Below are 15,576 nucleotides of genomic sequence, written 5' to 3' on the forward strand. Positions count from 1 at the left end.
GTGTTGTCTTTCTAATCACTGAAATACACTGTTGTAGCATTACGACATTTTTAGAATTGTATAAGGGCCGTGACATGTACAGGCTGGTCCATTTTCGATGGGATTTCAGGGTATCTTAGAAATTACTAAAGATATGATAAATCGGACACCACGTTCTCGAGCTCGATTTTCATGGCAAACTCGATTGTCAAATAGGATTTTTGCTATATTCATTTGTTTCTGAGTTACAGGGCGTTTCTCGTTATTGTGACACTTTTGATTTTATTTTGCAAAATTCTGCGCATTCCCAAATTTAATACAATATTGGTTATGTTCACATTTAGACTGTATATACGTAAATAAACTGACTTTTTAAACATATCATATCATTCGTAAGTATGGAAAATACAAGTTTTCCGTCTTATGTATCACAATCAAATTAAATTATACATCTACTATGCGTGTCAAAACACAAGGCTACATCTTGTTGCTGACGTCATGCGCCAATAAGACTTAAGCTCCGCCTTTATTATGAGTGTAAGAATAAAATTTTCATTTTGGAAACAGCTATTAATTTTAATTAATTAAGTCAAGTTAGTTTAGGTCAGGTCATATTATATGGTCATGTATATGGTACTTAAATATTCATTAAAATTATAATTTAAAGTTGGATTTTAAATTATCGGCTCTTGAAAAATTATATTGCCTGCGCTAAGCAGCAGGGTTTACTTCAATTTTATTTGAGAAATAAAAAACTTGCTCCTCTAACAATCTATAGAAAACAGTCACTGCCTATCTAACCTATTTATAAAAAATAGACCCTAAACCCTAGTTTCATTTTTTATGTCGCTTTAAGTGACTGCGCGGAGACCACGCGCAAGTAGGGGAACCTCAAAAGTTGAAAGCTAAAAGGCAGGACAAAGGTCCTCGGTCCCAAATTATCGAGGCCACGTTTAACGCCAAAAATAACGACGCGGGCTTGTTGGTGGACTAGGGGCTGGGCTTGCTATTGCGCATAGATCACGCGTCCCTTTACTGAACTTTTAGAGCAGTGAGGTTGTGGTCCACAAAAGTGGAGGAGTTAATTTACTGTTTTCTATACTGTGCTATCTGTAACTATAAAGGCGGGTTTCCAACAAAACTTTTTGCGTTTTGTTTCTGCGTCGTGGAATTCTATGGCGGGATAAAGTTGAATATTTTAAACTACTACTACTTTTGGAGCACAGCATTTTTGTATTGTTTATACGAGTTTCAAAAACAGGTTGTAGATTCTTTCTTTTTCATATTGTTTTTATGATTTTGTGTATGTGTAGTTCGGTGTAAACAAAACAAAAATGTTTTACGCTGAAATAAACTACATTAGAAAACAACCTGNGAGTTTGCCATGAAAATCGAGCTCGAAAACGTGGTGTCAGATTTATCATATCTTTAGTAGTTTCTGAGATACCCTGAAATCCCACCGAAAATGGACCAGCCTGTACAGTAATTTACAAAGCAACTTCCAGTGTTCGTTTACATTACATAGCTTACATTTTAGCAAAAAGCTTAATGTTTTGAAAAGTATGGTGTGACTTGTCTACTGCTTCATTAAAACATTTTTATTAACAACTAATTATCAATGATCATTTGACATTTATTTTTCAAACAAATTTTGAATATATGCCTTTAGGGTTGGCAATTTTGAACAACTTTTATTAACAAAGTAAGATCTATAACAAAAAAAATGAAATGAACAAAAACTAAGGAAGTTATACAAGTGATGCGGGCTAAAGTACCATATGTGAGTATATTTAGAAATTCTTGACATTGAGAAATAACAATATTAGCTATAATGATACTGAGACTTGAGACTGTTATACGTTATATGTATATGTTAGAATGTGAGCACCAATAGCTCATTTTGTTCAATCAGCAAGTATCAAGGGACATTAGCATAACAGTGATTTAAATAATGTCGGAGAAGAATAAACAGTTCAGTAAGTTTTTCGGGTAAAGAAGACCAATAATTAGGAAAGTAAAAAAACTATTTAGGACAAAAAAAATGAGTAGTTGAAAATAGGACGAATTAGGTAGAACATGTAGGTACCAGTATCTACACAAAAATAATTCGTGGTAATTTTGCATTAGTAGTGTATGAATGATGGATACCCCATACCTATTACTAATCTACGTGGATAATGTTAATGTACCAATGTATCCATTGTCCATTTTATAAGAATGTGACTTATACTATCATGGATCCATTTTGTATGGACATGAGAAACTGCGATATATGCATACTAGAGAATTATAGATATCTACATCTTCATACGACGTACGTTTTTTTATCTAGATGGGATCACAGTATAATAATCAATATACTGTGGATGGGATGGATTCGCCTCTTATGGAACTCGCAGTGTGAAATGTGAATACAGGGTCGGAAAGTCCCCATGGTTCATCGGCCGTTACGTGAAAGCGATAAAGAAAGATGGCTATAATGAAGGCGTCTAATACTCACCGCCCATTTCGCCCTTCCACAAATAAGATCCACTTCTTATTTGTGGAAGGGCGAAATGGGCGGTGACTATCGCACGGTTTTCTACGACTTTCTTTATCACTCTCACGTAATGGCCGATGAACCATGGGGACTTTCCGACCCTGTATAATATGTATGCAATATGATGTGCCCGCGCGCATATGATGACGTCGCTAACGAGACTGACGTAACCAATGTTTATATTTTTTCAAGGCAATGTAAGAACGTTCTCTGGTTTTTCTAATAATTAGCACATTTCCAGAACTGTCGCAGCCTAGAAGTCTTCACATCATCAATTTTATTCTGCAAAATTCTGCGCATTCCCAAATTTAATACAATATTGGTTATGTTCACGTTTAGACTGTATATACGTAAATAAACTGACTTTTTAAACATATCATATCATTCGTAAGTATGGAAAATACAAGTTTTCCGTCTTATGTATCACAATCAAATTAAATTATACATCTACTATGCGTGTCAAAACACAAGGCTACATCTTGTTGCTGACGTCATGCGCCAATAAGACTTAAGCTCCGCCTTTATTATGAGTGTAAGAATAAAATTTTCATTTTGGAAACAGCTATTAATTTTAATTAATTAAGTCAAGTTAGTTTAGGTCAGGTCATATTATGTGGTCATGTATATGGTACTTAAATATTCATTAAAATTATAATTTAAAGTTGGATTTTAAATTATCGGCTCTTGAAAAATTATATTGCCTGCGCTAAGCAGCAGGGTTTACTTCAATTTTATTTGAGAAATAAAAAACTTGCTCCTCTAACAATCTATAGAAAACAGTCACTGCCTATCTAACCTATTTATAAAAAATAGACCCTAAACCCTAGTTTCATTTTTTATGTCGCTTTAAGTGACTGCGCGGAGACCACGCGCAAGTAGGGGAACCTCAAAAGTTGAAAGCTAAAAGGCAGGACAAAGGTCCTCGGTCCCAAATTATCGAGGCCACGTTTAACGCCAAAAATAACGACGCGGGCTTGTTGGTGGACTAGGGGCTGGGCTTGCTATTGCGCATAGATCACGCGTCCCTTTACTGAACTTTTAGAGCAGTGAGGTTGTGGTCCACAAAAGTGGAGGAGTTAATTTACTGTTTTCTATACTATGCTATCTGTAACTATAAAGGCGGGTTTCCAACAAAACTTTTTGCGTTTTGTTTCTGCGTCGTGGAATTCTATGGCGGGATAAAGTTGAATATTTTAAACTACTACTACTTTTGGAGCACAGCATTTTTGTATTGTTTATACGAGTTTCAAAAACAGGTTGTAGATTCTTTCTTTTTCATATTGTTTTTATGATTTTGTGTATGTGTAGTTCGGTGTAAACAAAACAAAAATGTTTTACGCTGAAATAAACTACATTAGAAAACAACCTGATAAAGCACCTGAACGCAGAATAACCCAAATTGAAATACTCAAAAATGAGCAACTCGATCTTAAAAACATGGAACAAACATTTTTCAACATGTCAGTAGCTGCTTTCCAATTGACACAAAATGTAGTTCAGAAGCACTTCAGGAACTTTTCAGATTTGCTTTTTGCGTTCCAATAAGATGGAACATTTTACTCTCAAAGTGTTGCTGTTTGTTTCCCCCTGCCCCTTCCCGTATCTCCTTGTACTGATGAGCTTTATACTCTTAAATTGTTTCTAAACTATGTGAAGTAATAAGGATTTTTCAATATGTTTATATGGTTATTATTTTGTGCCACTCTTCTTTAATAAGTGAAATCTATATTACTCTCTCGTTTTTGGCTAACAATATTATAAAATAAACACTTAAAAATTGCTTAAATACTTACGTGTTTCTATTGGAGGTGTTCCAGTTGTTTAAATTTGGAGTACGTATTTAAAGAGTAGACGAGTAGATCGAAGAACACTTCAGGAGTAGTTCCCTGGCAATCGGAAGGCAGCTAACGATAACATTTCAAGTTTCAATTCACTTGAAATGATTCATTCACAATTAACATAATATTTTTTTAATGTAACGTGTTGATGGTGAGGTACAGTGACGTTATCCCAAGGAATAGATATCTCTAATTCTAGCAACATTTGCGATTTTATTCATTCTTATTTATCGGTGTCTTTTACGTTTTTAATAATGGTAAATATCTAATAGTGAGTCAATACCACAAAATATATTTTAATTCAGGTCAATTTATTTAAATCTGGCTTTACCTAGTCATACTCTAATTGAAAAGAGCATAAGACTCTTGGAGGGCAAGGATGAAACCAACTTGAACAGAAATCTTCTAATTCGTTGACAGCATGGTAGTCTATTATATATTTTGTGATGGTAGCTATGCTGTAATTGCTGTAGCTAACTTCTATGACAGTTTGGCAAATGCAAATGGCAAATGGCTGTTTTCGTGAATTAGTTGTAATTGTGTATGCAGAATGTATAGAAATATAAGTAAATATATATTCATATAATGAATGCTAGTTTATATATTTACAGGAAGAAATTCATGCAGCTGTTCTTGTAGGTACTGTTAATAGATAAATTTGTTATTGTTTACTGTTTTTAAAAAGGAACACTTAATATTTGAAAGGAATCTGATTCATTTCTATAAAACCTCATAGTTAATCTGTGTCCACTTTTAATATATATATGTACGATGAGTACCAAAAGGAGTAGAAAGAATGTTATAGACACTACAATGAATAATAACTATAAAAAATCAAAGAATGCAGGTACTACAGATGGTGATTCTTATAATAACGTAAATATTAAAAACAGAGAAAAAGCGACTATATCTTCTAATAACAGAAAATTAGAAGTTGGAAATAAAAGAAAATTATCAGATAGCGATGTTTCTCCATCCAAGGAAATGAAGAAAAGGGGGAAAATATTCACAAATTCAAATATTGCAGAGGGTGTAGATCTGCCTTCTGAACCTTCCGATAACTTTAATTTTCATAAGGAATTAAAGAAAAGTAAAAAGAAAAACAAGGTACCTCTAAATAATGAAGAAAACATGAATAAAAACAGTTCAGATATATTGGAGCCATTTGTACAGAAAATGGGTAAGAAAAAAAAATCTGGTAAGGATAAAATTTCTGTGGATCATGTAAACACTTTAGTTCAAAAACAGGACATTTTATCTTCGAAGGTAGAAGTTGGCTCCAAAAATTGTGATGAAATGAATGTTCAGTTGAATATTAATAACTTTGAAAATGAAAATGTTCAAAATGAACAGTATATCGCAAATGGTAGAATGGAAGATTTAGAAGATAACCAGTCTGATTTAAATGAAACTGAATTATTTCCAGAATTAGTAAACAAAGCGGAAAATTCAGAGAGTAAGTAATTAAGTCTCTTATTACACTTTAATTCAACACGTTAAATTTAATGTTAAAGTACCGAAAACTAAGGAAGTTATTAATTGGCCTGAAGAAGATCTAAAGATGTTAGTTGAAAGAATGGAAACTTGTATTCCAGAACATGATACACTAGCTTTTGGAACAAGAGTAGAAAAATTGGAATGGGATACTGTAAGCATTATAATTAGCTGACATGATATATAGTAATGTGGGTTTGTTTATAACAATTTTTAGATCGCCTTTAAAGAATACTCAGTTGAAGATTGTAAGAAAACGTGGTTCTTACTGCAGAAAAAAATACGTAGGTTTCGTTTATTGAAAGAAGTTTTAGCAGATGCAAAAGAATGGATAAGTGCACCTAAAAGTAAAAAGAAGAAAACCTCTAGACACCCAGATATGCCCAGAAAACCTCTCACTGCTTATTTCATATATTATATGCAGAAAAAGGATTCCCTTAATAAAACTCATGCAGGTTTAGATGCGGTATGTCTGTTTTAATTTTAATTAATGATTGTATGAATCTCAAAAAACTGTAATATTGGCTAGCTCTTTGTGCCTACTCTCCCTGGATCATTCACCATTAATCAAAAGTAAAAAGAATATGTATTAACTGTTTTCAACACAGTGCTCCTCATAAATTTTCTTAATATTCCTTTAGAAGTGTAATCATAAATAGTTTATTTTAAAATTTTGATCATGACTAAGATTTATTTTTTTAAATACAGTATGGAGTATGTGGAGAGGAGTATAATATTGCATTTAATTAGCAAGCTTCAGAACTCCCTCTTTTACAGGATTTGAGTTAATTGCACTATCAAATCTACTTTGTGAATAAATCACTAAATTCCACTAAAATCTTGAACATATTTCCACAATAGTTGAGGTTGAAGTTGTCGTTTGTCAGTTTACTATTTACAGTGACGTCATAGTTCTAGAATTTAATGATACAAGAAAAATCAGAATTTTCCATTCTGTTTTTTTCATTTTTTTGTTACATTAGCATATGACTCATTTTTATATTCACACTATACATCTGTGCACCTGTGAATAAGGATTCACAAGGCCTAAAATAAAGGGTGTAAAGTTTCTATTCAGATATATTTTTTTTTTATACAAGCTTTGACTCCATCATCATTATTTAAAGATTACACATTGTATACATTTTTTTAATGTGGTAATGCCTGTATTCAATAATTTTTTACAACAAAAATAATAGTTAATACTTTACCCGTGTTTAATAACACAGCCCCACAAAAAAAAAAGTATCGGATCTGGTATTCAGACCCGTATATTTTCATGTATTTTTTTCCGCTGAATCCGAATCTGCCTTCAGATTTGGGCCAACGGGTCTGAGTTTTCGGGAAAATTCAAAAAACAGGTCAAAATTCACAAAAAACGTAATTTACGATCGACGAAAGTTATAAAAAATCAAATTATTCTACCAGCTCACTAGACGTATGATCTTTCACTCGTTTAATTCCAATTTATCATCATAGAGTCAGACAAGCTGGTCTAATTTCATTCAAAAGCAGAAAATAAATCAAAATGCTTAAAAACGCCACTTTCATGGCATAATTTGTGTTGCAGAGTTCTGGATCCATCTTTTTATCCACCCACCCATTTATGAATTCATACATCTTTCTATCCAGTCGCTCATGCATGAATACGCATATTTATTCATCCACCTGTACCACCTATAAAACCCACCCATCCACCCATCTATCCATCTACTTTTTGTGCTGAGAGAGGAGATAACAGCCTAGAAGATTGAGAATGCAATAAAACTTGTAGAATACTCTACTTTCTAAACAAAAGAAAACGATATCTACTAATCATTCTTACTTTTGTTGCTATAACGTGTTCTCTTTTCTTCAAAGGATCTATGCAAAGGGTTACGCTTTCGTTTAGTCCCTCTATTTTTCGTTTCTCTTTTTAACAACCAACAAATTTCCGAATATTTCTGAGGCGAAATTGAAAGAAGGTGTATTCGAGGGACCTCAGATTCGGACATTGTTCAAGGATGCAACATTCATCACTACAATGAGTAGCGTTGAGAAGAGTGCTTTGGACAAGTTTCAAAGTTGTAGCGACAAATTTTTTAGGAAACAAGTTGCACTTCCTTCATTCACATCTGGATTGGTTTCCTGAAAATCTTAGAGATTATAGCGAAGAACAAGGCGAACGATCTCATCAGGATATGAAGGTTACAGAACAGCGATATCAATGAAGATGGGATCACAACATGATGGCCGATTTTTGTTGTTTGTTAAAAAGAGAAACGAAAAATAAAGGGACTAAACGAAAGCGACCCTTTGCATAGATCCTTTGAAGAAAAGAGAACACATTATAGCAACAAAAATAAGAATGATTTATAGATATCGTCTTCTTTTGTTTAGAAAGTAGAGTATTCTACAAGTTTTATTGCATTCTCAATCTTCTAGGCTGTTATCTCCTCTCTCAGCACAAAAAGTAGATGGATAGATGGGTGGATGTGTGAGTTTTATAGGTGGTACAGGTGGATGAATAAATATGCGTATTCATGCATGAACGACTGGATAGAAAGATGTATGAATTCATAAATGGCTGGGTGGATAAAAAGATGGATCCAGAACGAACTGCAACACGAATTATGCCATGAAAATGGCGTTTTTACGCATTTTGATCTATTTTCTGTTTTTGAATGAAATTGGACCAGCTTGTCTGACTCTATGATGATAAATTGGAATTAAACGAGTGAAAAATCTTACGTCTAGTGAGCTGGTAGAATAATTTGATTTTTTATAACTTTTGTCGATCGTAAATAACGTTTTTTGTGAATTTTGACCTTTTTTAAATTTTCCCGAAAACTCAGACCCGTTGGGCCAAATCTGAAGGCAGATTCGGATTCAGCAGAAAAAAATACATGGAAATACATGGGTCTGAATACCGGATCCGATACTTTTTTTTTTGTGGGGCTGTGTAATGTTTGATTGATGTGAGTGCAAATCCTGATTTTAAGATTAAAAACTAAATGTTATACCAATGTAAATTTTTCCATGTTTAATACTCTTTATAAACTCTGTAAGAATCCTATCGAAACGTTGTTATAGTTTTGGTTCCATGTTTCATGTATTAATTTTCTTGCAAAATTATTTTTTTGGGAAGAGGGGAAATTAGTTTCCTAAATTATTTTAATATAAATATAGAAGAATATGCTATGAGTATCTGTTCTAATACTTGATTATAAAAACAGATATTATAACTTAGTATGAACAGTTAATATTTCGGCTTCTTGATACCATTTCTAATGCACGTCGCCATATTCCTTATGTTTTGAAATATTGGTCGCATATCTTAGTTTTTTTGTTGGTATTGTTGATTGCTATTTTATGCAGATTCTCAATTAATATTGTTGATAAAAATGTTTCAGACAGAAATATCAAAAATGTTAGGACAAGAATTTAAAAACCTACCTCCAGAAAAAAGATTAAAATACGAAAATTTAGCTGCCAAGAAAAAAAAGGAATACGAGAAAAAATTAGAAGAATTCTAGTGAGTATACTTTTTATTTTTTTGCATCTATAAATAACATTACATTTTTTTAGTCAGTCACATCCAGATGTTCCCCGGATTGTCAAAGTGCAAAAAATAAGACCGGCAAGGAAACCAAAATCTCCGAAATTGCCTAAACCAGTTAAAGAAAAGCCTCAAAAAATTCCAAAAGAAAGAATACCTAAAAGGCCTCCTCCTCCATTCCACTATTATTATTTGTCAGAGTTGGAGAATCAGAAAGAAGTTGACGATAGATTAGCTTTTAAAGAATTATGTAAAGAACGTTGGAAACAACTACCTGATGAAAAAAAGGTTGTCTGGATTAATAACGCTGAAATTGAATATGCTAAATATGAGGTAATTTATGTAATACTGAACTTATAATTTTATTATTTCATATTCTATTTAATTTTTTTTTTACATATCGACGCTTTAGTACGAAAACATGCTATCTCAGATTTCGGTTGGAAAACATGCTATCTCAAATTTCGGTTGGAAAACATGCTATCTTAAATTAAGCTTGGAAAACATGCCAACTCAGAGCTTTAAGTAAAAACATGCTATCTCAGTTTGACTAGAAATTTAAGTTGGCACATTGAATGATTGAAGCCGTGCATTTATAATAAACTTATACATATTTTTCAAAAAGTAAGGAATATTTATGTTCAGGTACACTGTTTATTTAATTTTTTTATTCAACATTTTTCAATTAATTTTGTTAAGTTACTGTTATAAACGACAAAATTGTTAATTATTTGAATAATATATGCAGTATGCTGCAACACATACATTACTCGATGTATTTTGCATGTATGAAAAAAATCGAATAATTTTTAGTAATACCAAACATTTTTATATATTAAGGTATTTTTTTATAATTTGTTATTTCAAATAACGTCGAGTAATGTACGTGTTGCAGCATACTCCATATTATTCTATTTTTTTTTTCATTAACAATTTTGTCGTTTATAACTGTAACTTAACAAAATTAATTGAAAAATGTTGAATAAAATAAACAGTACCTGAACATAAATATTCCTTACTTTTTGAAAAATATATTTCATATATAAAGTTTATTATAAATGCATGGTTTCAATCATTTAATGTGCCACTTAAATTTCTAGTCAAACTGAGATAGCAAGTTTTTATTTAAAGATCTGAGTTAGCATGTTTTCCAAGCTTAATCTGAGATAGCATGTTTTTCAACCGAAATTTGAGATAGCATGTTTCCCAACCGTAATCTGAGATAGCATGTTTTCGTACTAAAGCGTCGATATGTATTTTTACACTTTTCGTTAAAAGTAAAAAAATATATATGTTATAGGAAGCACTTACAAAGTACCGTCAAAGTCATCCTGATAGCATACAAAATACTCATAAGCCAATACTGACCAAAGAGGAAATCCAAATAAAAGATCGAGTAGCTGGAAAACCAAGTAAACCACCAGGATCAGCATATAACTTATATGCTAGAATATTATTGCAAAGTGAGGAGATAAAAAGTGTCCCCATTAGAGATCGACTCAATTTTGTTTCAAATCGGTGGAAAAATTGTCCTGAGCACCAAAAGAAGCAGTATAAGGATCTTTCGGCAACGGTAGTAGCTTTCACAATACATACATCTAAAATACTAAATTTATTTTTTCCTTTCATTTTGTAGTTAAACGAAAAGTACAAAATAGATTATGCCTCATACTTAGAAACTCTTCCAGAACCGGAAAGGAAATTGGAACTTCAGAAGAACTTACCAAAACGACGAAAATCTGAATGTTTGGATGCAGAAAAAAAGGAAAAGGTTATCAAAAAGAAATCAGAAAAGAAACCTACCATAACAAAACTTGTGGAACCTGAACAACCTCCCATGTACGTTATTTTTAAATTGAGATTTCACTCTTAATATCAAATAAAAATTTATTAAAAAAAAGAACATTTTATAAGCTTAATATCCAAAACTTAATTGTTTTAGTTCTGCGTTTAAATACTTTACAACTTTGTATGATGGAGAAGAGCCAGCTTTGCAAGCCTGGAAAGCCTTGACACTGGAACAGAAGAAGGTATATGAAGACGAATTAGTTAAAAAAAAGCAAGCTTATATTGTAGATTTTGAAAATTTTTTGAAAAGTTTGACTAAAGAAGAACTTGAAGCATTCTCTAACTCAAGAAGAAAAATTAAAAAAGAGGAACCTGAAGATGACGATGATGAAGAGGTGAGAAACTGTTTATACAAGGTGTCTTTTAATTTGATCTTCTAACTTCTACGGTGTTTCTTCATTAAAATTGACACAAACAGTTTATAAAACTAGAGGTCCAACTTTGACTCCTTATAGAAATTGAATATGACCTGTTGATGTTTTTTTTTTTTTAATACCTTCAAAACCAATTGAAGTATCAGTACCAAATTTGGTAGACATTTTTAGTGATTAGTGCCTCATAGTCGCGCAAAGTCACAAAGGAATATGTTGCTTGGAACCATGCAAAAAGTCAACATGTACCGTAAGTGTAGGACTCGTCTTCAATATGGAAATGTCTGTGCCTTTAGGGAATAGAGGTGTACATTTCGAAGGGAAAATACACTTGGAATGTAAAAAATCATAAGGGATGTAGGGAGATGAGAGAATATAGGGGAACAAGAGAAAATATAAGGATAAACAAAATTTTTCATATAGAACTGGGATTTTGATTTTTTTTGTCACGTAACTATACCAAATGAAGTTGAGAAAATCTACATTCTGAAATTTAATAGGTATCCTATGAGGCATATTGTACACCAAGAAACTAGATATTTTAAAGCCTATGAAGAAAAGTAAACAACCCATGAACTTAAATAGATTTAGAACCTGTTATTTGAGAATCTCTAATGTCAATGGCATGATACAAATAACCATGTATGCTAACCTCTGTAACATTAAGGGATTAATTTTAATGTAATGTTATTTAAGCGGTTCTGAAACCCCCTATTTCCATTTCTGAAATACATATTCTAAAAAAACTGGTAAATTGATAAACAAATTAGCATGTCATAAGAACTATTTTTTATTATAATGAGAATCTTAAGCTAATTATAATAAATGTCAATGAATTAGCATGAACTTTTACTAACAAAATAAATAATTTCTGAAATAGGCATATATGGGCTATCTAAATTAAAAGTTTTTTGTTTTTATTTTTGAGTTTTAAAAAAAAATTTTTTTTTTAATTCTTACTATTTTGAATTCTTACCAAAGTGTTGAAAGGAAAACTTCAACTTAAAAAACATCCTATATATGTCTTATGATCTTATTTATGGTAACTCAAATATTTTGTTTAAAATATTAGAATTAAGAACACACACTAAAATATAAATGGTTATGTTGATTAATAATAAATAGCTATCATTTAAGAAGCTTTATTTGCAGAATATTTTAAAAAAAATGCACTATTAGTGGTCATTTTTAGAAACACTGAATCTATTACTATTTGTCTTAGTTATTTTCGTGCCATGAAAACAACATAATCGTTAACTTGTAAGAATTACTTTCAATATACTTGGCAATAGTAATAGTTATTACTAATATAAAATTAATTACATGCTAAATAGTTTACGTGATGCATCTACTAGACAAATTGTAATTTTCTTAGAAAAAAAAATACCTAACAACCTATAATACAAAAAAATACTAGTTTCATATTTGAGCACTTCTTTGAACTTTGAGAAGCATTCAAATTTAAATTATAATTTGAATTATGCTGTAAGGAAAGGAAACAAATGACTAACTTTTTTATGGTACCCGATGTGTTGGAACACATTGACTTGGTTTAGCCATTCAGTCTGCACTGTTGTGCATTTAACACATGGAAGTAAAGTAAACTGCATTCCAGCATGGAATAACACAAATAATTTTTTTCTCCGAAACAGAAGTAAAACATGAGATTTGTGAAAAAGTTATAGTTTGGTAAGGAAATGTCTGGCATCTATATGGACAGCAGAAGACGTTGGGAGAGTTACAATTTAATTCATATGGCATATACGAAGCATTTTGCATTTTCGTTTTCTAACTGAACAATATGCTATTAACACCAAATATTTTAATTTACATAAATGTTCTGATAAAAAATAGCTGATGTCTGAAAGAATACAAGATAGATTGACATGAAATAAAGTTTAATAAATTATACGAGAACCTTTGAAGATATGGACTTCAAATTTGGTGCAGTCCAGTTACCGTACAATTTTAAGGGGAAGGGGAGTTCAACAGCAAAAAATTTATAGAATATACCATTACCATGGGTAAAAATCCAAAAACCATAACATTGTTAGGAGCTTGTCAGCAACAGTCTGGCCAGTTATTTTGTTATAATTTCTCGACAATTAAGGTACGTAATTATGGAAAATAGAAACCTATCTGTCTGGCTATCTTTCATTCAAATAAACATGAATTTGTGGAACAATTTTAAATTTTACTAATATTCATTTATGGTGTTCCCAACATCGTCGTGGTCTTTAGCTGTCTATGCAAATTTGTAAAAGATTGTGCTTGACAGATTGATTTTTGTTAAAATTTTTACATTTATGCTCCACTGTTATGCAATAGCACTGTACCAAGCTTGAAGTTTATATTTTCAATAGGTCTTAAGTAATTGATCAAAAAAATGTTTCCTGTCCAATCTGATGGATTCTAGGACCCTTGAAGATTATTTTATGTAAAAATGTTATTCCTCTTTCTTATTACTTTAATGGGAATGAGTCCTGAAAGTGTGTCGCAACATCACTGTTGCGCACTATAAAAAATTAATTTGTATTTGTGAGCCGACGTAACTATATTAATATATAAATTAGGCTTCCAGATTTTTAATGCGGTAATATTAAAAATATGGAAAATATATTGCAAATATAATGAATATTGAGAATCAATTAGAGAATGTAAGGAATAAATCGATCCCTTGTTTAGGTTTAATTATTTTTAGGGTTCCGGAACAGGTTCAGGAACAGATGAATCAGGGACGGAAGAGTCAGGAGCTGAGTCACATGGAGAAGATTCTGTTGATTAATACAAATATAGTGTGCCAGATACCGTTACGTTTGAAATGTGTAATTTCAATTTTTTTTTGTACAGAAATTTTCGTACTTTTGTTTAATAAATAGAATTTAATAGTACTTTTTAAATTATTATCTTACAAGTGGAAACTTAGCGTGATATTTACCACACAACCGCAGAACAGGATCATAGATTTTGATTTGGACATATCAAAAACAAGTAAGACATATTTTCTATCTACTAATATAGTTTGCCAGCTATTGTACAGTTGTAATAAAGGTTCTTCTGTCAGTCTAGACCAGGGGTCGGCAAGTAATTTTAGGTGGGGTCCGGATACTCTTGAAAATTTTTAACGAGGTCCAGAAAAAAATTCATATTTATTATTTTAATTTCGACTCAAATTTAATCTGCTTACTAACCATTAATAACTGACACACTCACACAATTGTAAAATACTAGAAGAAATTATAAGATTGGCACTTAAACGTAGAAAACATGTTTTAAATAATTTATTTGAGTAATTTATACTTTTAAAAAATTTTTGGCGGTCCAGTATATTACCTTCCGCGGTCCGTCAGTTGCCGACCCTTGGTCTAGACGGTGGTTTTTACATATAATGTGCGCTGAATATCTTTTTGTTTATTTTTGAATATATTTAATTTCTAACGAGTAAATACAATTTATATATTGCTTAATTACAATGTGTTCAGTCAAAATATCGGTCATGCAAAATATTTTCGAATACAAAAAATTTATAATTTGGTATAAAACACATATTTAGAAAAATGCATTGATTTAATTATTAATAAATTCAATGTATATATGAACTATGTATGAAAATATACAAAACGTGCCATCCCAAAAATTGGGTAATATCAAAAGCATGTCCAGAAAGATTAAGGTTCTATCTACTATGCCACTTCTAAAAATTGTCTTTTACGGTCATAATGCATGCTCGATATAGGAATTTTCAAACTAGGTGATACTTTTTTTTCAACAAATTAAAAATATCGTAAATGACAAGGAATAGATATAGAGAAGCGAGCATTATGAAAGTTTAACTAGAATATTATGAATGCAATAATTAAATAAAAATTATACCATTCAACTTAAAATATTGAAGTTGGAGGTGACTTCCGCACTTTAAAAATATTTTCATTGCAGTTTTCATTTGATTATGTAGGATATGAAATTTTC

General features: G+C 31.4%; 1 protein-coding gene across 2 annotated transcripts; it reads left to right on the forward strand.

Moving 5' to 3' along the window:
* Nucleotides 1-4,815: 4,815 nt before the first annotated feature.
* Nucleotides 4,816-14,498, forward strand: LOC108910999 (nucleolar transcription factor 1-A-like). 2 transcript variants are annotated; one of them, XM_018715808.2, is made up of 10 exons: nt 4,833-4,922; nt 4,996-5,812; nt 5,871-6,004; nt 6,068-6,316; nt 9,243-9,364; nt 9,418-9,721; nt 10,689-10,961; nt 11,025-11,227; nt 11,331-11,571; nt 14,309-14,498. In XM_018715808.2, exons 2-10 carry the CDS (start codon nt 5,128-5,130, stop codon nt 14,390-14,392), a joined length of 2,295 nt encoding a protein of 764 aa, XP_018571324.1. In that variant the 5' UTR covers nt 4,833-4,922; nt 4,996-5,127; the 3' UTR covers nt 14,393-14,498. The 2 variants fall into 2 exon arrangements, with proteins under 2 accessions (XP_018571323.1, XP_018571324.1); XM_018715807.2 differs by having other exon boundaries at nt 4,816-5,812.
* Nucleotides 14,499-15,576: the final 1,078 nt, after the last annotated feature.

Source organism: Anoplophora glabripennis, unplaced genomic scaffold, assembly GCF_000390285.2.
Source record: "Anoplophora glabripennis isolate ALB-LARVAE unplaced genomic scaffold, Agla_2.0 scaffold182, whole genome shotgun sequence".
In the NCBI taxonomy this organism is placed as follows: Eukaryota; Metazoa; Arthropoda; class Insecta; order Coleoptera; family Cerambycidae; genus Anoplophora; species Anoplophora glabripennis.